A 23,996-nucleotide genomic window follows, 5' to 3' on the forward strand; every position below is an offset into this window, starting at 1 on the left:
TGGGTCCACTCACAGGTCCGGTGACTCAGTCCCTCCCTGTTGTGGACTAAAGAATACAGGCATAAAGGTATATTCTCCTCTTTTGTTTCTCTAGAACATCAGGAGATATCAAACTAGTCGTGAACTCCTACAATACATGTTCTGCTGTATATCTTGTTAGTTCTACAATATTAATGTATTATTGTGCGCTGTCCCTGTCTTGAAATAAATACAAGTCAATTCAATATATCACCACGCTAGAGCTCTCAACCCTACTTCTGCTCTCTGCGAAACAACTTTACGTGTCCTAAAGCTCCGATGAAGTTATTAAGCCCTGTGATGCATTACTTCAACAAATGAGATAGGATGTATGTCTCAAACGTCACATCCTGTGATCTGGATGTAATGAATGTTTAACTCTAGGAACACACTCGTCCCTTGTCTTCCCCTGGTGGGTGACAGCCAGCAGGTCAAAGGTGCTTTCGTCCTCTTTGAAGCACTCAAGCATGATTTCACATTCTCTTTTTGTGAGGGTAATGATGTGAATCTTTCAATAGCTACTGTAAGTGACAATAACATTCACAGGCTATTTGATGACCCCTGCATAGAGACTTTGATGAGACCTAAAAATTTGGTTTTAATGTTACGGGGGGGGGGGGGGGGGGGGGGGAGGGGATTTTTTTTTTCTTATTATAAAATATATATAAAAAACGGAAATTGGTGGGCAAATCAGGATTGATGTTCATTTGGATGGATTGCATTTCAAGCAACTTCCCCAACCACCACTGTCCATCATGTCCAACTGTTTGAAGGTCGCCAGAAGGACGCAGGAAGCTGTCGTCTGAAGAAGCAGGAGGTTTTCGAGAGGAGAGTTCCTCGAGAACAGTTTGTCACTATGATACCTGGTAAATGTGATAATTAATACTGTAATTTAACTAAACCCACTTTCCCAGCTCTGTAATTAGAACTGATGTACCTACTTAGCACACCAAGCATCACAGGTGGGCCCAAATTAATCTGCAAATAGAGCTAAATTGCCTCCGCTTAGCGTTTTTCGTCAACGTCACTCAGTTTGGGGGGAAATATCTGTAATTAATTCTGATATAACAAAGTCATAAATTTGAGGTTAAATGCTGCCTTGCCAACAGACGCAGTGACAGAGAGAGACCTCATCTGACGATCCCAGATGGGACCCAAAACTGCTGTCTCTTGGCAAAGACTTTAGAAAACTGTGGTTTACTAGTTTCAGAGACAGATATCTTACATTAAACATGTCTTGTATATCTATGTTTTTACTGGCTTCATTCAAATCAAGTTCAATTTTGTCCTTTTTTACAGGGCACAGATAACGTACTGCATTGGATTCATGTGTAAAGCAAAAATGATTTTAAAAACTTTAAGGCAAACTATTGTTTCAGCAGTTCACTGACAGGTCATGTGAAACTGATATATGAGACATTTAAGTGAAACATTTAAGTGTGGAACTCTGACGGTCGTCATGCTGCGTTTTGATGTTTTTTAGCATGGGGTGTTCTTGCATATCATGAAATAATTTTGTTTTGTTTGGCGTACACAACACTGTTATGGTTTACCCCCCAAATTTAGATTATTCTGAACCACCATCAAATCAAGAAATGATCACACATTTATGAATATTTAACATGGTCATGGCAAATAAGGGGAGTAATTAGGAGTTTCCAGAAAAATTAGCAATTGTTATTTTATGTTAATGTGAAATCTTCAAATTTTCCTATGAATAATTTATGAATCAACAAGAAGTTTAACTGGGGGAAAAATTAAGTCTTGAATGGTATGTCCAGACACACATTCACAAACACATACGATGAAATGTTGCAGGTTTCAGTGGCAACAAACCAACTCATTCGTACACACTGAACTTCCAGTCCTTGAACATACCTCTCTTGTCCTTTCCAACTAAATTACACAAAACAAAAGAGACGCGTAAACATCTTGCAAAGGCCCGGGCCTGCAAGTGGCTGAGAGTTGTGGTTATTGAGTCAGGTTCAGTCCTTGAGCAGAGAGAATGTGTGGAGGGATGCAGGAGGGAGGCTGTGAAGGGGGGCAGCTTTGGGGGAAGGGGAGGTCTGACAAGAGAACCAGTGGGGTGTAGGGGAGCACGGGAGGAGAGCTTCAGTCACACAGGGATGATGGGAGGGCGAGGTGGGGAGAAAGGGGACGGTTGTAGATTGGGGAGGGAAGACCGGCAGGCAGTTTGGGTGAGGGGTGATTGTGAGGGTGGAGTGGATGGGAGGTGGAGAGGGGAGGAGGGGGGGTCAGTGAGTCAGAAAACAAGAGCAAAACAAATCTGTGATCTGGAACTTCCCAAGCAGACACTCAGGGGGGATTAATGAGGAGTAGGAGGCTGTGAAATTACGTGGCCTTTGAGTGGGGAGAATGGCCCTAGCAGAGCATGGCCCTGAAATGAGGTGAGACAAACTTCACCTGATCCACAATTAACGGCGTCACGCAGCCCCGGGGGGGTGGAGGGGCTGAGCTGGATGTGTGAAGGGGGGAGGGGGGAGGGGGGGGGGGGTCACAGCAGGCAATAGGGTGGGGGAAAAAATCACAATTCAGAGTGTGGCAAATCATCACCCTCCAAACAGGGGCAACCATCAGAAAACTGAGACTCGGTCAAAGGAGGAGAACGAGAATTTACACATCCACATTTACACATCCACATTTACACATCCACATTTACACATCCACATTTACACATCCACATTTACACATCCACATTTACACATCCACATTTACACATCCACATTTACACATCCACATTTACACATCCACATTTACACATCCACATTTACACATCCACATTTTATTACAGTGATGGAAAGACAGGGAAGGGAATGGAGAGGGGCAGAGATGAAGAGAACTGAAGAGTGAGAGCCAGGAAGAGAAAAGACAATTCCAGTAAGAAGAAAGAATAAGACAAGTTGGATAGCAAAGACAGGCACAGAAATTTGTGTGGAGAAAAAGAGGAGAGACAGAGAGGGTGGAGGGGGAGGTGGGCAGGTTGGTGGGGGGGCAGACATCATGGGAGGGGGGAGGAGGGAGGGGTGGTGAGCGTTTACTCCGTGGACATGGGAGGACTGAGGAGCCACAACAGGAGCACACATGATTAAATGGTGTTAGGGACCAGGAACACTTGTTTGCCAGGACGATCTTTGTGTGCCTTTGTTGTCTGGCGGCCGCCTTTATCTTTGTGTAATTCTCCGTCTGATGAAATGTGTTTAAAGAGATGAATTGGGATCGGAGGAGCCGTCCTGACGTGATTATGAGGGATTCATCTGCCGCCATCTGCCACCGTTATGAAATGGGTGGGGGGTGGGGGGAGGTAGCAGAGACAGAGACAGAGAGAGAGACAGAGAGAGAGAGAGAGACAGAGAGAAAGAGAGAGCAGAGTACAGACCTTCTGTTCAGCAGCCCTGCCATCACACAGGCCCCTGGCTCACGCTTCGCCATTCGAGCCTCCTTCAGTGTGGAGTCTGGAGGTTAGCGTGGTGATCACTTGGAACATGACCAGTTGAGCACTTACCAACTGGAATTCATTTAGAAACCTGTGAAAAAGTAAGTAAAGACAGAGGCTATAGTATTTTGCTATTGAATTGTATCTGTCTGTATCTACATTTCTGTCTCACTCTGAATGTATATACACATACATGCATATGTCTATACTGTAGAGTTTATACACACACACATATACATGTTTATATGGGAAGTATGTGAAACTTTGACGATCTCAACAGATAAGTAAATACAAGATTTTCACACTGGAATTCAAGGTGTGATGTGTACGTCTCTGGGCATTTACCAGATATGAGATCAAAAGCCAGGTTGTCCATAAGTCTCTGACAAGATTCACAATGGCCATGTTTGAAAACTCTTCTCCAGGTAGCACTGCTACCCTCTGTGGTGGATGGGAAATGTAAACAGCACTTTCACACACCAGTTGGAGAAGCGACCACACCAGATGGGTCCTATGCTCACCACCACGTCCACTAGCTGTTCTGCTGTGGAAGGCGGAGGCCTCAGCCAACAGCCAGGAGTTGTGTAACAGGCCCTCCATGTCACATGTTAAAATAACTAGCTTTCTTTCTCCTCGTTTTGCGTGTTTAAAAATGGAAGACTAAAAAAGGCAACGATCCGGGGCGGAGGAAATACATTCTGTTTTCCTGTCGTTTTCATTCGAGTATTGACACTGCTCCTGTCGTACAGATTATGTGTTCGCTCAAAGTACATGAAAAGATTTGGGCTTGCAAAAACATAAATCACATGGATATGACTGTGGGGTGATTTTGTTTTGCAGAAGGTAGCACAATGAGGAAGTCCACTTGGGATCTTTGAAGCAGGTATCTTACATTTAGTCATTTACCAGGCGCTCTTATCCAGAGGGACTTACGGTAAGTACAGGGACATTCCCCCCGAGGCAAGTAGGGTGAAGTGCCTTGCCCAAGGACACAACCTTCATTTGGCACGGTTGGGAGTAGAACCGGCAACCTACTGATTATCAGCCCGATTCCCTAACCGCTCAGCCATCTGACCCCTTTTTCCTCAGGTTTCCTGTATTCTAACAAACTACCGGTCGCACCTCACCCCCCCAATCCCCCACCTCACCACCCCAACCCCCCACCTGAATCCCCCTAACCCCCCCCACCCCCCACCTGAATCCCCCTAACCCCCCCCCCCCCCCCCCCCATTACGACTCTGCCATCACTTCACATTACAGGTCAACGTTATGGTGCTTAATTATGTGCCGGCTGCTTGGGGCTCCTAATAACCTGTCATTGAGGGGAATTTGAATGTCACACCATATTGTTGAGCCCTAATGGTGGCCGGCAGATCCACTGATGAGCCGTTTTGGGACAATTACAGAAAAATATTCAAATCACAGGTGGGGCATAGGGTGACCCCCCCACACATGCAAAGACATCTACACGTATGTGTGGCCCCACATCAACACACATGCAGACAGAGATACACAGACACACATTGGCCTGCACATGCCTTATTTACAGTACCACGAAATGCTGTCATACGCGCTAACTCTCTTAACCTTTCCTAAATGCGCACACACACACACAAAGGCACATCCATAAAATTCGCACACATACACACTTGACATCTCTTGACCTCATAATCCACTGTTCTTGACACTGATAAAAACGAATACCTCCCTCCCGGCAGCTGAAATAGTTTAACTGTAGCCTGATCGCTTTTTATTATCCTCCTAATCCAGATATCAGCCATTTCATCAGGGCAGCAAGATATGCATATCATGAATTATTTTGACACTGGGACCTTTTAATTTTCGCCGGCAATATTTCATCCCACCAATCAGTGCCTGGAGTCCTTGTCGCCGGGCGGACCTGGCGGTGTCAGAGGACTAGGCTCCCCCTGCGGCACCAAATCATCCAGGGGCTATAATGAGCTACAGACACAATTATGAGCAGTCTCTGTGTGCACGCATCTCATCAGGGTTTCAGTCACAGGAGGGGGGGGGGGGGGGGGGGGGGGGGGATTGCTTCAAATACACACACACATACACACACACTTACACAGGTAGTAGATGCACAATTACAAGCCCACACACAGCAGGCAAGTCATAAACACACACACACCCACAGATATTATTCTGTACGTAGTACGAAAATCCACACATTTAGCAACCACTTAGCATGGCAATGACATGAACCTAAACCATCTCTTCCTTCTGTGTCTCTGCCACCCATGGAGACTGAAAGCTCCGTGAGCAGATTGGATCCCTTCAGATTCAGCCTGCGACCTTCTCTCATCCTGCATCTTGACCCCCGTCTGAAGAGAGACATTACATCTCGTTACACAACAACACGCGGTTCGCTCTTCGCTCCAGATAAAGAAAAATGTCTCAATTAAATTTCCACCGAGGCCCCCTCTGCCAAAGAGTTATCGCACCCCGGTAACGCTGATCGCTCCACTCTCCCATCCTCAGAAGTTATTTGACATAAATTGCGGCAGTCACATCATTTCCTGCCAGCCTCTGAGTGGGATTTACGGCTGATCCCATTGACTAGAAGCTGAACCACCAATAAAATCCTCAAAGAGCCCAGTGCACCCTGGGATATTCTCATATCAGCTCTCCATCAGGCCCTCGTCCCTGCTTTCAGATTAAACATGCAAATATGCAGGTGGGCTGGTGATATGGACTACGCAGTGACACACAAATAAGCAACTGGGCTGCTATCATCCAGGAACAAGGAGTGTGCGTGTGTGCAAGAATGACTCTGACTGTGTCTTATTTTACACTGTGTGAGGAGAGCTTATCTGAAGTTTTGGTTTTTGTGGAATCGACTTTGCTGAAAATAAGAATGGAGGACGGCAGATATTATTGGGGAACTCGACATAATCTAGATCTGTAAAAAGGTTTCTCCTGATTTAGTATTAGCTCAGCCTTGAGTCAGTTGGTGCATGTGATGCTGCTTCACTTACCTTCATTTGAGGGACATTGAGGGATCATTTGTTGGTTTAACCTAGTACCTGGTTAGCCAAGGTCATAGGTCATCCTGCAGACGTTCTATATGTGTTCCACAAGCTATCCGACAGTAAGGAGACAGTAGAGACTAGGTAACTTAAGGACTTACGATGAGAAACTAGATCCCCCCCCCCATGCATGTACCCTAGAAGGAAAGAATTCTGTGGAAACTATATTTGTACAACTCCATTGTATATAAGGGACTCTGTAAACCTATCCATGTTAATCATTCGACCACCTACAATTAGGCTTTGATGGACTAATGACCCAGGCCTGTCCTGATAAAACCTCTGAAATCAATTCTTTAAATAAGTATTTCAGTTCTTCCTCGGCTACCAACAATTATTTCCTGTAAGAAATCATTACAACAGACCACAATAAGGCACACTCATACTGTCAGAGTATGAGTTTTTATCGGATCAGGTTATAAACCTGGTCACTGATTATAAAGCTAACACATCCTCTACTGAACAAATGGAACACAGAAACAGCATTGCAAAGATTTTTACTAAGCTAACTGGCTCCCTCTAGTGTCGAGCTCTTGAAGGACTTGGACTAGCCTCAAGAGTCTCATGAGTCTTGAGTTTCGCACGACCAAAACAATTACACACATCGTTCACTCTAATCTGCATAAAACCCACAGATTCATTCTGTCTGATTGTGCTCTCACACACACACATACGCACACACTGCATCCAGGTGGCTCCTGAAAGCAGAGCTGCAGGCTCCATCCATGCCTGTCGGGGCCCCAGCGCCCTGCTAGACCTCCTCAGAGAAGCCGAGTGATGTGGACCAACATGCACCCCCTGGGGTGCAACAGCTGGGTCTAGCTGCCTCAGCCTGGTTGTCTGGATGTCTGGCTGGCTGTCTGGCTGACTGCCTGCCTGCTACCCCACAAGGGCTGAGGGAGGTGGTGTTGAGCAGGATACTGTTGCCCTCTGGCACATCCACTTGCAAGGAAAACAGATTTCTTCATCTGTCTCTCTCTCTCTCCCCCCCCCCCCTCTCCATTCCAAGTGTGGATGCTGCCCTCAGCGTTTTGAACTCTGTAACCGGGTAAAGCAGGTTCACAGCTGTTCTGTACCAGGGCAGACATGACAGCTGCCTAGGTCTTAGGTAGTGGATGTGGCAACTTAGGCAAGAAACAAAGTGGGATACAAATTAAAGACACTTGAAACTAAATCAACAAGTCAGCTTTCCTAGTCCTCATCCAATAACAATGACCCACACAAATATTTTGAATTTGAAGTTCTTTAATTGCCATTAGAGTAAATTGGAATGAACCGTTTCTTGACCTGTATTGTATAATACATTAGAGCAGATACACAATCTACACGAGAAGCTTCGGTTCTGAGGACGCTACATGGGTCTCTGTCAATCATCCTGATGTAGTGACTACCAAAACTAATTTAGTAAAATTTAAAGTTCTAACTTGCACACAAGAAAGAGGATTTACAGGTTCCCCAAAAAAACAAACATGTTCAAGTGTTTATGATATACAGTATAACGTATATCAAATACCCAAATATGTTTCATATGGCAGAAAACTCCAATAAAGACTTTGATTCGGTGCACTTTAGACAAAAATAATGGAAGACTGATAACGAAGGGTTAGAAATTAATACTGATGATCTCAATTTCATCCTATGACTTGTTTAGGATCGTTATAAAGTGAGGGCTGGAGGGATGCTATTTTTCCTGCCCCCAAAACTGGTTAAGATTTTACCTCCAGTGATTGTGACATCACAGGACCATGACAACAACGAACTGTCAAGTTAGCATTTTACTCAATGCAAATAATAATAAGCTATGGTTCAGTATGAGTCGAGAGGACCATAAGCATGAAATTAAAATCTAACTGAAGACAACCTTCCGTCATCCTTAAACAGACTTTTTAATCAGCTGGATTGTGGATCAGGAACCTCCATTGTCTGGGTATCATTACAAAACAAAGTAAAATGGCGTGACCACTTACAATGTATCTGAACAAAAAAGTATTCTCTTCAAATAAGAACTAGGATACTGGGGCATCAGACACCCCATACAAACATGTCCATATGCACAGCCCTGAACACACTGTGACTAACTCCGTTGACAGCTGCGGGAATATGTTGGTGTACACGTGTGTGCGTGTGTCTAAATGGATTGAAGGACACTACCGGATGATGGGGAGGACTCCAATAAAAGAGACAACAGTGTTTAGCGCGTCAAACTACCATGCAGCGACAAAGGATTTAAGGAAAATGAATCACTAAATTTACATAAAGAAAACAAGAAAAAAAATCATCATAGGGTTTCCCCAAGTCCAAAAGAAAATACATGAATCAATCATTTCCCTTTTCTTGATGTATTAACAGTCAGTGAGGGCCTGGCCTGTGTCTATGCTGGTGTCTGAATTACCGTTATTTGACAGACCTGTATCTGGTCTCAGAGAGAGCAAAGCTGGAGAACAGACCTGTATCTGGTCTCAGAGCTGGAGTGACCCTCTGCTGTCTGGAGAGCCGAGCCCCCACCTCCATGAAGCACGAACAGAAGGCTCCGAATCAGAGAACTTTAAATGAAGTTCAAGTAAATTATTAAATAAATAACAAATGGGGTGAAGCATCAAAAAAGGCACACACACACACACCATAACGACAAGGACCTAAACAAGATGGAGAGAGCAAGGCAGCCAGCTAGATCGGCACACAGGAGAGGTTCAGTGTGCTTTCAAAAGTGAGGGACAGGAAAATAGGGATGATCAAATAATTGGCAAGAAGAGAAAAGATTATCAAAAGAAAAATGAAAATTAGAAGTAAAAGACAGAAAACAGCACCCACACATGCAAAAAAAAAAATCAAATTCTTCCTGAAAGTGTGATCCAGGAATGACATAGGAACCCCGGTCAGACTCCAGCACCATGCACCCTCACGCCGTCATTTGGTTTACAAGAGAACAAATGGACCCACTGCGTGGACAAAACAAATAAAACAAGCTACTTATTGTTTACATGAATCTGTAGTCCTCTTGTCTATGGCTTGTGAGGTGCATAATGTGCAGCGATAGAGTGTATAAGTAGTGCAGCCTGTGAGACGGTTTCTAGCTTGTTTCATCTTACGGATATATCATATATACAAGTTATGGTTATTGCAGGTTGCGCTTGGCAGTCCAGCACTAGCAGAGCACACAGCAGCAGGCCCTGTGTGGTTGGTAGCAGAGGGGAGTCTACTGTAGAGCAGGGACCGGTTGACCAGGGGTTTGGGACTCGGGCGGTGTTGGCGGTTGGCCGGGCTATGGCATCTGACAGGAACGGGAGGTTGAAGGCGAGAGCGCTGGCACAGGAAGTGGTCACCAGTAGAAGGAGCGTGTCAGGAAGTTAGCGGCGGTGCTGAGCCAGCCGGCGCCGTCGGTGATGGAGCCTACACGCGTCACCGCCTTGTCCGGTTCCTGGGACGGGCTCTCCTCCTCGGGCAGGTAGTCTGGGATGTTGGTGTTCTCCTCCACCACCACCTCAGAGCCCTCCTGGAACGGCAGGATCAGCTGGATGGATAGAAGACAGAGAGAGACAGAGACAGAGAGAGAGACAGAGAGAGAGAGAGAGAGACAGAGGGAGTGGGGTGAATAAAGTACAAACAGCGGGAGGATTTGAGAACAACTACAGAATGGACCCTTTTAGAATTTTCTAGCACCCACTGAAACACGATTAAGACTACTCTGCCCTCTGCTGGACACACAGTGTGCATGCTCAGACCTTATTAAGGAACTCAGGAATTAATTTGGATGGAACTGCTACAGAATAGCAATATAGAATCTAAAAGGATATCAGGTTTTACTCGATTTTTGTCTGTTTTGATTGGGGATGGTGGGGCTGTAGCTTGTGGCCCACTGCTGTAAAAGGCATGCTGGGATTGGTTATGTGAGAGGGGAAGCAGAGGAGTGTAACTGCCCCCCTTGCCTGAGGGCAGAGATATGACCAGCTAATCACGTCACTAGAGATAACTCAACACACACCACAGGGTCAGGGCTGCAATCTCCCTGGTCTGCACACGCACACACCAAACAGAAATGCATCTTCTTAAATACTGAAAATGCCCCCAGAGTAGGGATGCTTGTAATTAATCGTTAACTGACAACTGACGTAACTGGTTACTACTATATGTGTTAAACACTGTTGTCAATTTAGCGACAATGTCGATAAATTTCTACTTTTCACCTTCCCTAATGACACCAAAAGTAGTTAGCGACTAGCAACAAATCTAGCGACTTTCTGCTACTTTGGCAATCTCCTTTTCGTTGAGCAGCAGCAAAATAACTGTAAACTTTTGTGTTATTACCTATAGCCGCCAACTAGGGCTGGGCAATATATAAAGAAAAATATATCTATATCTCGATATTGTCCCCAAATATACTACATATATCTCAATACGTTTGTATTTGCATTTAAATAATAAAAAAACATGATTTTCTTTTACTCCATTAGAAAACAACAACAACAACTATTTACATACAACAGCTATTGTTACAAAGTACAAAATGTGTGGTGCAAATTTAAGCAGTTGACATAACATGGTTCTTGCAACTTGACAAAATGGACCTCACAAGAAACAATTAATCGTTAAAAAGTTAAGCTGCGCAACAGCACATGTACATAGCACAATCTCTACTCCTGTTTATCTTTTTGTCTTTTCTCCACTCCACTGACCTCTCCTCCGTCCTCCCCCTTCACCACCTGCTGAGCCTTCATCACCTTGGTGGAGTTGATGGCTGTGCCCAGGGCCTGGAGGGGCAGGGGGGGGGAGAGGCAGATGTTTAGCATGCTGTTTATGAACATAGTAACTGTCCTGAGCAACTGTTGATGGTTTGTTCCAAGGGCAGGGAGAACATCTCAGATCTGTTGGCAATGAGGATGAAGCATTGACGTGTAACTAGCTATAAGATGGAGGCTGTGAGGGATGTAACATGGAGGCTGTAAGATGGAGGCTGTGAGGGGTTTAAGATGGAGGCTGAGGGATGTAATACGGAGGCTGTGAGGGGTTTAAGATGGAGGCTGAGGGATGTAATACGGAGGCTGTGAGGGATGTAACTGACTTCGGCCTTGAGGTCTGAGCGGATCCTGACTACACATCTCTTCACTGCCATTTGGAAGGTGAAGCTGATGACCCCTCTGATCTTCAGCAGGGCCTCTTCACACAGACTCCTCCGAGTCTGAGAGGGAGGGAGGGAGGGACAAAGAAAGACATGAAATTAATGTGACAGCAGTACCAAATCTTTAATCTGGATCTATAATCACATCCCAGTCTTTATCACTGCAACCTGGGTCCCTCTCAAACATAAGATAGAAGCATTTATCAAGACAGAGATTTCACAGCTCCAGAGCTATCTAGAGTCTTCTCCTGCGTCTGACTGCTGTAATATTGGTATGTGTGTCTGCAGCAATGTCATAAAAGCCGTTTGTGTGCTGTAATGTGATCTGTCCAGGTGCTGCCCCCCCACAGTGAAGGTTCAGGTCTCATCTCAACATCACGCTGTTCTACGGCTGACATTTACAACACTGACACCCCCCCCCCCCCCCCCCCCCTCCCCCTTCCTCCTCCCTACACCTGACAGCCTGCGTTACATCGTCTGGTCACCATGGAGGTGGTGAGCCGATCTGTCTGTGGTGTGTCCGTTGTGCTTACAGAGTCGTCCAGGCCGTCGATGTGCAGGACCACGGTCTTGGCCCGCTTGTTGGTGGCGCCCAGGAAGAAATGGGCCTTGCGTCTGCAGGAGGTGGCAGCCGCCTCGGCCTGCTCCGCCTCCTCGTTCCCCGCTGCCTGGAGGATCTCATAGATCTCAGACGCCAGCAGCTTGGTCTCCCCGGGAGACGTGCTCCTGGAGGGGGGGGGAGGAGGGGAGGTGAAGAGAGGGGAGGGCAGAGGTGAAGAGAGGGGGGGAGAGGTGAAGAGAGGGGGGGGGAGGGGTGAAGAGAGAAGGAGTGGACAGGAGAGGTGTTGATGACAAAGACATGCATTATACACAAGGCTGAAGACTACTGAGAACTGTCACATGCATGTTTTAACGGGTGGATGGGGCTGCTATCCCTAAACCAAAGATAAAAAGCATGAATAAATACATAACAAGAGAAGGGTGACTGAATAGAAAGACACTGTCGTCCTGCCTGTCGTCCACGGCTGTGTGAGAACAGACTACATGAGATTTCTAAAGGTCGTCGTCTGTCCACCAGTGGTAGGAGAACTGTCCAACTGCTTAGGAGGGCACGCCTCACACATCCCCCTGCTGAAGGGGGCCGCACAGAGCCAGGGTGACAGCCATGTTGCCCACTAACCTTTTCACTGCAAAAAATAGACACCCTCTATGACGACAGCCATACATTCACCAAGGTGCCCGGCCACCCTTCGGTCTCTGAACAAGGTCTAAAAGGCTGCACTATCTACGGACGCATTCGCAGCATTCCATTGCCTCTCAACCGGCTGATGATTGAGGTTGCAGGATTCCACAGGAGAAGTTGTCCAGGTCACACAGTGGTGTTGGAGGACAGTAGTTAGCCGTCCCCCAGCCAGCCACATGCGGGCAGCAGGAGCCTCATACTACAGGGATCCTGGGCTGGCCCCGCCCCTGGGCCATAATGCTGCACATGTCAACAAGCCGTCAGTCAGAAGACTGTAACAGGGCAGGACATGTGCTGTCTGGCATGGTTGAGCTGAGTGACTCGCATATCTACGGGCACAATCCGGAACAGCCTTTCCTGCCCTAGGCCTGTGGAATGAAATACTATAGTGTTATGCTGTAGACATTCTCTGTGCGCGTGCGAGCGAGCGAGCGAGCGAGCGAGAGAGAGAGAGAGAGAGAGAGAGAGAGAGAGAGAGAGAGAGAGAGAGAGAGAGAGAGAGAGAGAGAGAGAGAGAGAGAGAGAGAGAGAGAGAGAGAGAAAGAAAGAAAGAGAGCGAATGGACAAAGCTTCTACTTATAAAACAGTTACTGAATGCATTCTCATCAACCTCAATCAAATCTTTAGAAACTTGAATACTTGGACCAGAACTACGGCTGGTGGGGCAGTATGATTGCTATGCAGAGACTGATCCAGACCTTTCCTTTCGGCCACATGTTTAGAACCAAGAACGACCTCTGTCCAAAGTCACCGGCACAGGACTGAGGGTCGGGACAGCTACTTTGCCTGTAGGCCCCTTCTTGACCAGACCACACTAAACGAGGTGACTGGTTAGCTCCTAACTCGTAGCTGTGCCAGAAGAAAGGGGTGGGGGGAGTGGCAGAGATTCCTGACAACTGTTGGCACCTTTATATCTTGGTGCCAGTGATAAATAGCAGTCACTTTGCTGGCATGCCACACACCCTCCAGTAGCACTAGCTGAACACCTAGAGCAGACCAGAAAACACACATTAACCATGGCCTGGGTGCCCACATTGTGTTGGGATTAATGGGTAAGCAAAGCATTCATGACCATTCTAAAAGTACAAGTTAAAAAAACATGGCATAAATAACTATCAAAAAGATTGCTGAGCTCTGTTGAGCAGTCCATTAAAAACAAACTGCCAACCCAAGCATAATACAATAACACTTAGGTAGATATATTCAAATATGCAAAATAAGAATTAAAACTCAGTAAACAATTAATTTGCTGTTTGCGCATGTTTCAGATGCTAATAGAACCTGCCATTTCATTAAAATCTTCAATACGCAGAAGCAGCAATTTCATTGTTCGGCTTCTGCTTTTAATTCAAAATGAATCACCTTCAGCCAGACATGGCAACCACAGACAACATACTGTCGAGAAAATTTGCAGACAGATAAACATTGGCTCCTCAAAACAAAAGAAATCCTAGGATCAGGTTTTCTGTGAAAAGTGCACAGCGAGCGTGTGTGTGCGTGTGTGTGCGTGTGTATACTCCAGCGGCGGTGACCGGAACTTACTTCTGCATGACATTCTGCAGACTCAGCATCATTCCCAGCTCCCCCTTCATCTTCTCCCTGTTCGCTCGACATTCCGCCAGGTAGCGCACCGCCTGGACAGATAAGGGCAGCCATTACAGCAAACAGCCAGGCAAATTGCCTCAGACACAGCAAGAGCCAGCATGGTGTGTGCAAGTGCTCTTACGTTACATAACCAATACAAATACACAAGGCCCAGCGTGCGCTCCTCACAGGTCGCCACTAAAGAACTATTATATAACACACTCAGATGTTTTAATTCTTGGTTGAGTTCTATAGGGGAGCCCTGCTCTTCCAAGAGCCCTGATAAGTGACTGCATGCAAGGCTAGGGAAGCTGTAAGCAGCTGTAATAAAGGCCAGTGTCACCACCCAGACCAGACAGCAGATGTCCCCAGTCCTTCACTGCTGACACTGGCCACAACGTTGCTGGGTAAATACGGCTGTGTTTCTGCCTGGGCCTGGAACACAGTGGGAGGGTCTGCCCTTCGCACAGTCACTGTAACCTGTTCTGACATCCCTGAATAGCAGGAGGGGCACATGACAGGAACATAAACCCAGCGACTCTCGAGAGGTCAACTACATTAGCTGAGTCCTCCGAGACTATAGGCTAGACATTGTATGTATTGTACGAAATAATGACAGTGCAGATTAACGTGACAATCGTCCTTGACAGACTTTCAAAGGGTTTGATAACAATGTATAACAATAAAACATCTGTACAACAAACCCCTCTTCTGTCAATACAAATGTAAAGGGAATGTGTGCTTACCAACAGTGCAGAGTAGACAACCTGAGGGTTTGGGTGGTCCAGGAAGAGGATAAGACCCGGTAGACAGCCATTGTCCTGTACTATGGCTCTTCTGTTGAGGGGGTCAGCTGCGAGATCTCGCAGCTGGTTAACCACAGTCAGCGCATCCAGCTCCCCACTCATGGTGTCTCCACTCCTTGTGCCATGCACATCCAACAGCCCTCGTTACCCTACTAAGGACAGAAAGATACAATGCATATCCGTTAACATGTCTACATAACATGTAGTCATTTAGCAGACGCTCTTATCCAGAGCGACTTACAGAAAGTACAGGGACATTCTCCCCCGAGGTGAAGTGCCTTGCCCAAGGACACACCGTCATTTGGCACGGCCGGGAATCGAACCAACAACATTCTGATTCCTAGCCTAACTCCCTAACCGCTCAGCCACCTGACCCCACGGTTAATGATTAATTTTTACAATAGATTTGTGTAATCTAGTCAATCTTTATCCAACTGACTGTTTGTAATAAAGAAATTCAATAATTAATTAATAGTGACATGACAAAGCTCACGGCTGATATATTCTTTACTGTGACCTACATTTTCTGAAAGTGTACAGGTTTCCATAAAGTCCATAGTCAACAATGTCAATCAAGTAGACACATTGATACACAGCAAGTATAATGTTGGCTGGCTGTGTTCTGATCCATTTCCAGAGCACAAAAGACTACGTTTTTCTCGAAAGTGCTAGCTAGCTAGAAAGGGCAGCTATAGTGGTTAGTAGGTCACTTTAAATGATTAAAGATTAGCAATGCTTTGTCATTGACAGCAGATCATGATCAGCCACAACGAATTTGTTCGCTACTGTAGCTAACATTGTCTCACTACTACCTAGCTAGCTGAGAACACGATAGTCAGCTGGCGTGGAAAGCCATCTGTGCCGACAAAATGATGAAGGTTGGGGGCATTGTTGTCAATGCTCGGAAGCTAAAGCTAGCTCGACAGCAAGCTAGCCTAGCCAACCTCCGAAAACACGCTTAAGTTCTAGCAGCAACCCGGCTAGTTAGCAATAGCATACCTTTTCAGCAAGTAGTCTTCTTTCTACTCTATCATAAAATTTCTTTGAACCCTGCTCACACTAAAATAATGAAGACTATGTTATAAGAGCCACAAATAAGTTTCGGTGACACTATGACAACCCCTAGATACAATGTGAGGAAAGACTTCATCAAACGTTGGCAGATTAATCGTCCCCTGCTAGCTAACTAGCTACCTAGCTAACCGGTCAGTGTTTGGGTCGGCGTTTAGCACCTCTTCCGATGGTGATATATGATTGGACGTTACATGTTGATTGACAAAAGGTATATCCATTTAGAATGAATGATACTGTGGGGGAGGACTTTACATTAACTCGAGTCTTAGTTAAAATAAACAACAATAAACTCAATATAATTTCATTGATACAATCATCACCTAAAATAGTAGTCTACTTCAATGTCAAAAACTCTGGTTTGTCCTCCTCCTCGTTTAATAAATCAAACGTAGTTTGATTGGTTACTGTGTTGAATATCTCAATTTCTCATTGGTTATGAAATGTTCCACTTCAGTGGAGGTTCTTTCGGTTCTTTCACTAAAAAGAGAAGAGTCGTTTAGGTTTTTTCTGAACACTTTTGATTCATCAATCCATAGGATCCCATCAAATAACTCCGTATATTCGGTTCACTGTAAAGATTTGAATTGTATAGCTGTTTCAACGCAGTTCTCAACCAGCAGCACCGGGTGAATTGGAAGACATAAAGTATCCTAGGTTGTCGACAACAATTTATTTTGGTAAGTGTTTTTTTCATAACCGATTGAGATTCAGCTGTTTTTCTTAGTAAAAGAACACTGAGGTGGCTTGACTCTAAACGTTACTATAACTTTCCTTAGTTTACCAAAGTTATCTAGCTAACTAGTTTGCTAGCTCAGTACTACAAGCACTAGCTAGTTGTCAACGGGATACTGTATGCCTGGGAATTCCTGACCCACCAACGTTGTTATGTTAGCTACAGGACTTGTTGCGCTAGCGGATGTCATTGACGTTGGCTTAGCTAGCTTGTTAGCTAGCTACCACCAGTCATGTTTATCCAATCAAACTTACACTTTACCAATATTCACCTGCTTGACTTGAATGTATTAGCTCTATAAACACAGATGAAAGATTGGAGCTTACTGTACACATATCTAATGATAATGTTATGATAATTCATATTTGTAGTATGCTGGTAGTACAGTCTGTAGGCTGGGTAGCTCACGTTATAAATTGTCTATGACAGTATGGGCCATCAGAATAAGTTTTACCCCAAATGTTCACACCATTAACCCATCACCAACTTGCTTTTGATTTGTTTCTTCAGACCTCTGCTACCTAAGAAACGATGCTGTTATCTGGAGTGTGGTTCCACTACCTCGGTAGTACAGTTCGTTAACATGACTAAAGAGTATGCAAACATAGAAATGGACCTGGTATGTGCAATATTCATTTATATATCATATATCTAGTTGGATCATTGACAATTAGAGCTATGTTGTTGGAGTATGTATAGTTATAAAATGTAATGTCACCAAATGAATCTTTGTTTCTACAGGCTTTTGGTTCTGCCAAGCCGTATGGATCCACAAGAAGTATTGTCAGAAGAATTGCCTCCAGTCTTCCTTTTAAACCATGCCCCAGGGTCCATTTTCAGGTAGGGCAATGTTTTAAAGAGCCTCAAAGGATTTCAAGTGTTAGATTGTTAATGACTGTATATCCTGACTCTTAACTAAGTGTGGTGTATGTATGGTCAGTGTTACCAAGTTCATGGGAAAAGTCAGGGATAAAACCTTTTTATTTATTTATGGTGGGCTTGTCCTGGAAAAGTAATAGTCATGAACCAAACATTGCAAAATAGTTTTAAGATGGGCCCAACCACATGCGCACAGACCAACACCTGTTTGAAAGCCAGCATGGTTTTGATCACTTTTAGAAAGCACACACAGAAAACGTATAAAAATGTGCATTTGTGGTCACAGATGAGCAGACTTGATATTCTGTTTGTTCTTTTGTGATGTCAATGGTGAAGCCACCTTCATCAACATGGTTTACCTGTTTGAGCTGTGGCCTAAACAAATCTTGGAATATCACATGACTAGTGATGTGTGCTTGAGTTCTTCAAATTACCGACAGTCAAAATAAATAGCCTGCTTCAATTGAAGACACATGAGTAACATGCTCTTATATATTTATCAAAACTAGTTGTTATACCAATGAAGCTAATTGTTTTGTTAAGTTATTGATAAGTAAACACCATAATTCTGGATGGTTTAAAGTTCATGGAGGTAGTTTGGTTATGTATTGTAACTTTGCCCTGCTGTCAGAATTCTGCCTCTCATATACTGTCTCTGTCACCTATGTTTTCTCTTTTTCTCTTTTCTTGTCTCCAGCTGCCCATCCTAGCTTAGAGGAATGCAGTAGGTCTGCTTTAGGTCAGTTTACCTGAAACCTGCAATAATAACCTCATGCTGCCAGGCTGACAGTGTAATCAGCCTCGTCTCACACCTTTTCTATTGGACAATGCAGTCGGCATGTTTATCTCCCGCTCTCTTTTCTCCTTTGTTTCCTGTCCTAACTACACAATAAAGAAAAGTTAAGACTCAAAAGGAAAGTTAATTCAGAAAACGAAAGCTCAAATGTCAATGTCATATCCAACGCTGACCTGTGTGTTATATATATTATGTGCTGCCATCTGATGTGTCTGATGAACTCTGCCCTGCCTCTCCCTAGCTGCACCCTTACACTGAGGAAGCTGGCTTGTTAAACAGCTCCCAGAGGCAGAGTGGGCTGTTGGCCTCTCTGGCTGATGTGGGCTGGATCGACCGGGAGGACGAACAGGATGGGGGCCTCAACGGAATGCCCAGGTGAGCAGGGGAGCCTAGGGTTTATACTGTGAAATGTTTAGCCACCTGATAACAACCCCATAAATGGGCCAACTAGTTAGTTCCCAATTAGGGGTGCCTGTTTTGAAAAACTGTTTTGTTTTTTTAACGATTACTGACAGTCTTTAGTGACCATTAACAAATTTAGAATGGGCAAGTGTCGGCTCCAATTTTTTGGGTTTTGAAGTTTTGTGATCAGAACAGCAATTTTTTCTTGCTCAAATGTTTTCTGGCTACAGTTTTTGGGCCTCGATTTTTTTGGGCTTGAATAATTTGGCTGGAATGTTTTTGGCACAAATGTTGTCGGGTCAAATTTTCTGGGTTTGAATTTTTGGAATCTACATGTAACCATTTAATCTCAAATTGATTGAGAAAGCGGTTGTTTACTAGCAGCTCGTGGCATTCAATGTCATATTCCTTAAGTAACATTAGGCTTGTTTGTTTTTGGTCCTGTTCCAACAGGTCAGGGGCTCCTTCAGGACTTATGTTCCGCTCCCAGCAGTCTCAGCCCAGCAGACGTCCTCTGACTAGGCAGAGGTCATTACCCAGCCTGAACCGGGCTGACCTGAACCCCCAGGGCCAGACGACCGTCAACAATGAGGCCATCCAGAAGATCAGTGCTCTGGAGACTGAGCTGGCTAAACTGCGGGCCCAGATAGCACAGATCGTTCTGGCCCAGGAACAGAATGCACAGCCAGCCGGTATGAGACAGAACAGTCACAAAAACACACAGAGGGAGTAGGAAAACATCATTTCAAGAGGATGACTCTTACTTTTTCCACTGTAATGACCTGTACCCGCCTGGAGGTGGCAGCATTTTTACATTCATCTCATAGATGTTTCACTTTCTCCCCTCTTGCTCAGCTCCTTCCGCAGGTGTACCTCCGCCTCCCCCTCCCTGTGCTCCTCCTCCTCCTCCCCCCCCCGCCCCCTCCCCCTCCCCCCGTCGGTCTCCAGAGGAGCTTCTCAGCTATTGACCTCATCAAAGAGCGCCGGGGGAAGAAGTCTGATAGTCTGCTCACGATTGTGGATGAGGGGCCTCGGCAGGCTGAGGTCCCAAGCATGCTGGATGTTCTGAAAGACATCGGCAAAGTCAAACTGCGTTCAGTCAAGAGGTGAGGACCGCCATCACCACCGACGTCTGTCCATATGCATGTGATGGTCAGCCTTAGGAAGGGCTTGACAGTTGTGGTATTTTCATGGTTGAGGAGACTCCATAACCAAATTGTCGTCTACGTCTGTTGTTGCAGTCGCTCTGACGAGGGCAAGGCCAAGGTCTGTGACCCCACAGATGCCGCCTCACTCATCGCCGAGGCCCTGAAACGCAAGTTTGCCCACCGCCATCGCCACGACAGCCAGGAGGACGACCAGGAGTTCAACCTCCCTGCCCCAGAGGTCAAACCTCGCCCAGAGGCACCGCTGGTGAGACGGCCGCTGTGGCTCCCTGACTGCCTGTTCTCTCCCATCGCTGAAAGACAGATGGTGTGTGTTTGTGTGGTATAGTGACACAGTTCTGTCCTTGTCTTGTCTGTGTAGTTTGGTCAGCACATGCTGAAGTCCACAGGGAAGAGACGGGTCCTGTAAGGAGCTGTTGAAGACGAGCAAGGACATTCGAGTCTGGACATTCGAGGGCTTCATCTCAGTCTGTTCCTCAGCTGTCACTTCAGAGGAACACGTTCATCTCTGCCACAGCAGTCAGCCTGCTCTCCTTCCCTGTTCACCCTCAGTGCTGCATCTCAAGACAGCCTCATCGTTTTTGCACTTTGATAACTTACAGTATCACTGCTCAGTTGGACCAAAATGTTTTTATTTGTACTCAGTTGCTTGGTGTGAAATTTCCTGAAATTGAGGAAAATTCCTGTTCCGATAGGCCCTCTGTTCAAAGTCTTCAATTAACATTTTCTGTGTGACGTGCATAAGCCATACTGTGTGCATTATGAGTATGTTGTGGACTCACACGATTAACTTAGTAGTTCACTACAGAATCCTAATAGCCTTCCTGGTCTATTTGTTATCATATTGTATATGTGGGATTAGTGCACATTATCTTCTTTATTGTCTCTTTTGTTGGGAAGGTTGCTTTTCCTCAGAGCTAGTGTAGGCTCTAAACTTTGATCTAACACAGAGGAAAGGAATCCTTTTCTGACGTCTGGTCTCTTGTGGAGTAATGTGTATTTTTGTCTTTGTAGTGTAATTTATAATTTGGGATACTTATTTATGTTTTGGTTTTAGGAAATCATTTATTTTTTTAACTGAACGCAGAAAATAATGTGATTGCTCTAACCCATTGCTGAGTGCATTAAGAGAATAGATGACTAAATGTATTTATAGCGGAATTTAGCCTGTTTCTATTTTAGCTGTGAGATTTGTATTGAGAGAACATAACAAGACCAGTTTCCAAGCAGAAACCTGCCAGTCTCAATACCTCAAGCCTGATCGCTGCCTGATCGCTGCCTGATCGCCACCTTATCACCGCCTGATCGCAGGAAACAACATTGACCTTGACGTTAATCTGTAGCAGGTATACGCTGCTTCTTGTCTAACCTTGCCAGTGGTAGAAGTTGTGTTTTCGTTCAACAGTAGAAGCTTTCACCTGTCGTTTGGGGCCTTAACTCTGTCCCACAGTTCAGAGACAAAAACATTCCATGAGGGAGGTCACTTAGTGACGACTTAGGTGCATTTGTATCATTCTGTTGTAATGACACGGTACCTTGGTGCAAAGGGAAAGCTGCTTCAAACAACTCTAACCATAGTTCCGATATCATAGTTATAGTTATGGCAGTAATACTTGATGTTTTGAAAACAAAACCGATATCCTTGACTAAAAACAAATAGCAACCGTTGAGAACAACCTCAGTGTTTTGTATCAGTATGACACTAATCATAAGGATTCCAGTTTGATAGAAGAGGTCAGTGTTTTGTATATCATGGTTAGTTTCCATTGTTCTGTCAATGATGATTCAAGTGTGCCTTCAAACTACACTGTGACACTACATTGTTTCTTATCTGTTAAAAGTTCTGTACCTAGACTGGAATCAAATTCATTAATAAAATAAAAACAAAAGAAACTGTGCAGTGTTCTTAGTCACTCCAAGATTAGGGGGAGATATAAACTACTAGATTGACACAGGGCATAGAAACTAGCAAATGATTACATTTGTGGGGTTATTACAAATCACAGATAAGATCATTTTTGCTTCGATTCAGATATAATATCAGGTTGTGACTCACCAAGGTCAAAGACCATGTCAGGCATAATTAAGGATTTGGGCCCATTATGTCAACTGGTTTTATTAATCAAAAGGCAACTGCAACAGGCATGTATCAAAAGGGGAATATGGCTAAGCCTTCACAAAGTCTGGCTTGAAGCTGAAGTCTTCATCCCAAAATGGCTGTTGCGACAAATTGTAAACAGTTTTTATCAACAGTCTTACAGCACTTACAACAAAAATACAAGTCAGCTAAAATCAGAAAAGCACCTGTTATCGTTCAGAATGTCTAAATACAAACACCTGTTTTTGTGCCACTGTACAAGATCAAAGCAGACAAACTAAAAACATCAGGAAATGGAATGTTCAAAAGTCACCTTTTTTTCCATATAAAGAAGGAACAGACTGGGGGGGGGGGGGGGGTTCAGTATTTTCTCCTTACAACAAAAGGCAAAAGGACTGGACAGTGCATTAAAAGGGACAAGCACACCATGCACTTCGTGGGAGGAGCAGGAGCTGGTTTGGTCACTTAGCGTAGTCTGTGCATAGTTATAAGGCATCAGTCGAGCAGGTCTTCTTGGTTGCATGTGGTTAAAAGAGACATTCTGTAGAGGAGGGAGGGAGTCGCCTTCAGTAGTTGTAAAGGAAACCAGGCTGATCCTCTGGAGAGGTGGCCCCTCCCCCGCGTCTTGCAGTCCTTCCCTCCCCCTCCGGGTGGCGATAGGCGTACCCTGAGCCAGTGGAGCTGTGGTGAGATGTGCGTGTGATGACTGAGGGAGTGATCCAGGGTTCAACGTCAGGTTCGGGAGGCCCAGGTCCTCCTGCCAGCTCTAACACCACTGACTGACTTGTTGCTTCATCTTCAAAACAGCTGGACTCCTTTCAGAAGAGCAAAGAGGAAGTGGAGTTGTGAAATACTTTTGTTGACTGTTCATCACGCCTCTGTTGGAGAGAGGCTGCGTGTCTGATACTGTCGCTGGGAGGGACTGAAAGAGAGGCTGGGAATACGAGGGAGCACAGGTGGAGCGATTTATGGCATCTGGTGTGTTTGTCCGTCTGACTGACTTGGGCGTTACTCATGGCTTCGAAGGTGACAGTTTAAACCCAAGTGGTTTTTTCACATCTGTGCTTACAAGGCAAATCTGGACATTATTTGTTAGAGGGACAGATAGGACGAACAAACAGGACATCTGTAAACAGTCTTCATAGAGGCAGCAAAACGACAGGGCTTATCACATTATATTTCTCACACGAGGAAGAATATTTCGGTACGAATGCATCAACACACACGGCATTTTTGTCAAGTCTTAAAGCGAGGCTTGTCTCTGAATACTCAAGGTGTTTTCAAATCGATTTCTTCAAAGTCATTCAAGGACATTTGAATGCAAATGGAACTTCCCATCCAGGTGTTTATCCAGTTCTTGTTATTCCCTTAAATTTGCCATCCAAATAGTGGTGTGTCAAATCAGTAATGCCTACAAACTACAGAGGAAAAATAAATAAAATAAGCAAATTAAAGGAAATACAGCAGTAGCCAAATGAGGTATCTATGTATTGCTCTATGTCAAAGAAAGAAAGGAATTAAAATTAAATAAATAAAAATCAGTGGTTTATCAAAATGAGATGGGGGGGGGGGGGGGG

General features: G+C 45.0%; 2 protein-coding genes across 4 annotated transcripts; one reads left to right on the forward strand and one right to left on the reverse strand.

Moving 5' to 3' along the window:
- Positions 1-7,755: 7,755 nt before the first annotated feature.
- On the reverse strand, positions 7,756-16,489 carry armc1 (armadillo repeat containing 1). 3 transcript variants are annotated; one of them, XM_047023583.1, is made up of 8 exons: positions 16,271-16,489; positions 15,793-15,797; positions 15,212-15,423; positions 14,424-14,515; positions 12,172-12,364; positions 11,582-11,698; positions 11,196-11,270; positions 7,756-10,033 (listed from the first exon to the last, which is right to left on the reverse strand). In XM_047023583.1, exons 3-8 carry the CDS (start codon positions 15,371-15,373, stop codon positions 9,842-9,844), a joined length of 831 nt encoding a protein of 276 aa, XP_046879539.1. In that variant the 5' UTR covers positions 15,374-15,423; positions 15,793-15,797; positions 16,271-16,489; the 3' UTR covers positions 7,756-9,841. The 3 variants fall into 3 exon arrangements, with proteins under 3 accessions (XP_046879539.1, XP_046879540.1, XP_046879538.1); XM_047023584.1 differs by lacking the exon at positions 15,793-15,797 and having other exon boundaries at positions 15,212-15,420; XM_047023582.1 differs by lacking the exon at positions 15,793-15,797.
- A 346-nt stretch (positions 16,490-16,835) lies between these two features.
- Positions 16,836-23,996, forward strand: mtfr1 (mitochondrial fission regulator 1). Its single transcript, XM_047023577.1, is given in 9 exon segments — positions 16,836-17,022; positions 17,589-17,697; positions 17,820-17,918; positions 18,995-19,128; positions 19,609-19,847; positions 20,011-20,062; positions 20,064-20,261; positions 20,397-20,568; positions 20,683-23,996. Coding segments are annotated over 8 exon segments (978 nt in total). The 5' UTR covers positions 16,836-17,022; positions 17,589-17,661; the 3' UTR covers positions 20,731-23,996.

The sequence above is a fragment of the Hypomesus transpacificus genome, chromosome 8, assembly GCF_021917145.1.
Source record: "Hypomesus transpacificus isolate Combined female chromosome 8, fHypTra1, whole genome shotgun sequence".
NCBI lineage: Eukaryota > Metazoa > Chordata > Actinopteri > Osmeriformes > Osmeridae > Hypomesus > Hypomesus transpacificus.

What these genes read in the sequence shown, in the direction of transcription:
- armc1 (XM_047023584.1), bottom strand. Translation starts at nt 15,373, where the DNA reads ATGAGTGGGGAGCTGGATGCGCTGACTGTGGTTAACCAGCTGCGAGAT. An exon ending in TTGTCTACTCTGCACTGTTG is followed by an intron (nt 14,516 to 15,211) that starts GTAAGCACACAT and finishes TTATCTGTCCAG; the next exon opens with GCGGTGCGCTACCTGGCGGA. An exon ending in CTGCAGAATGTCATGCAGAA is followed by an intron (nt 12,365 to 14,423) that starts GTAAGTTCCGGT and finishes CCCCCCCTCCAG; the next exon opens with GAGCACGTCTCCCGGGGAGA.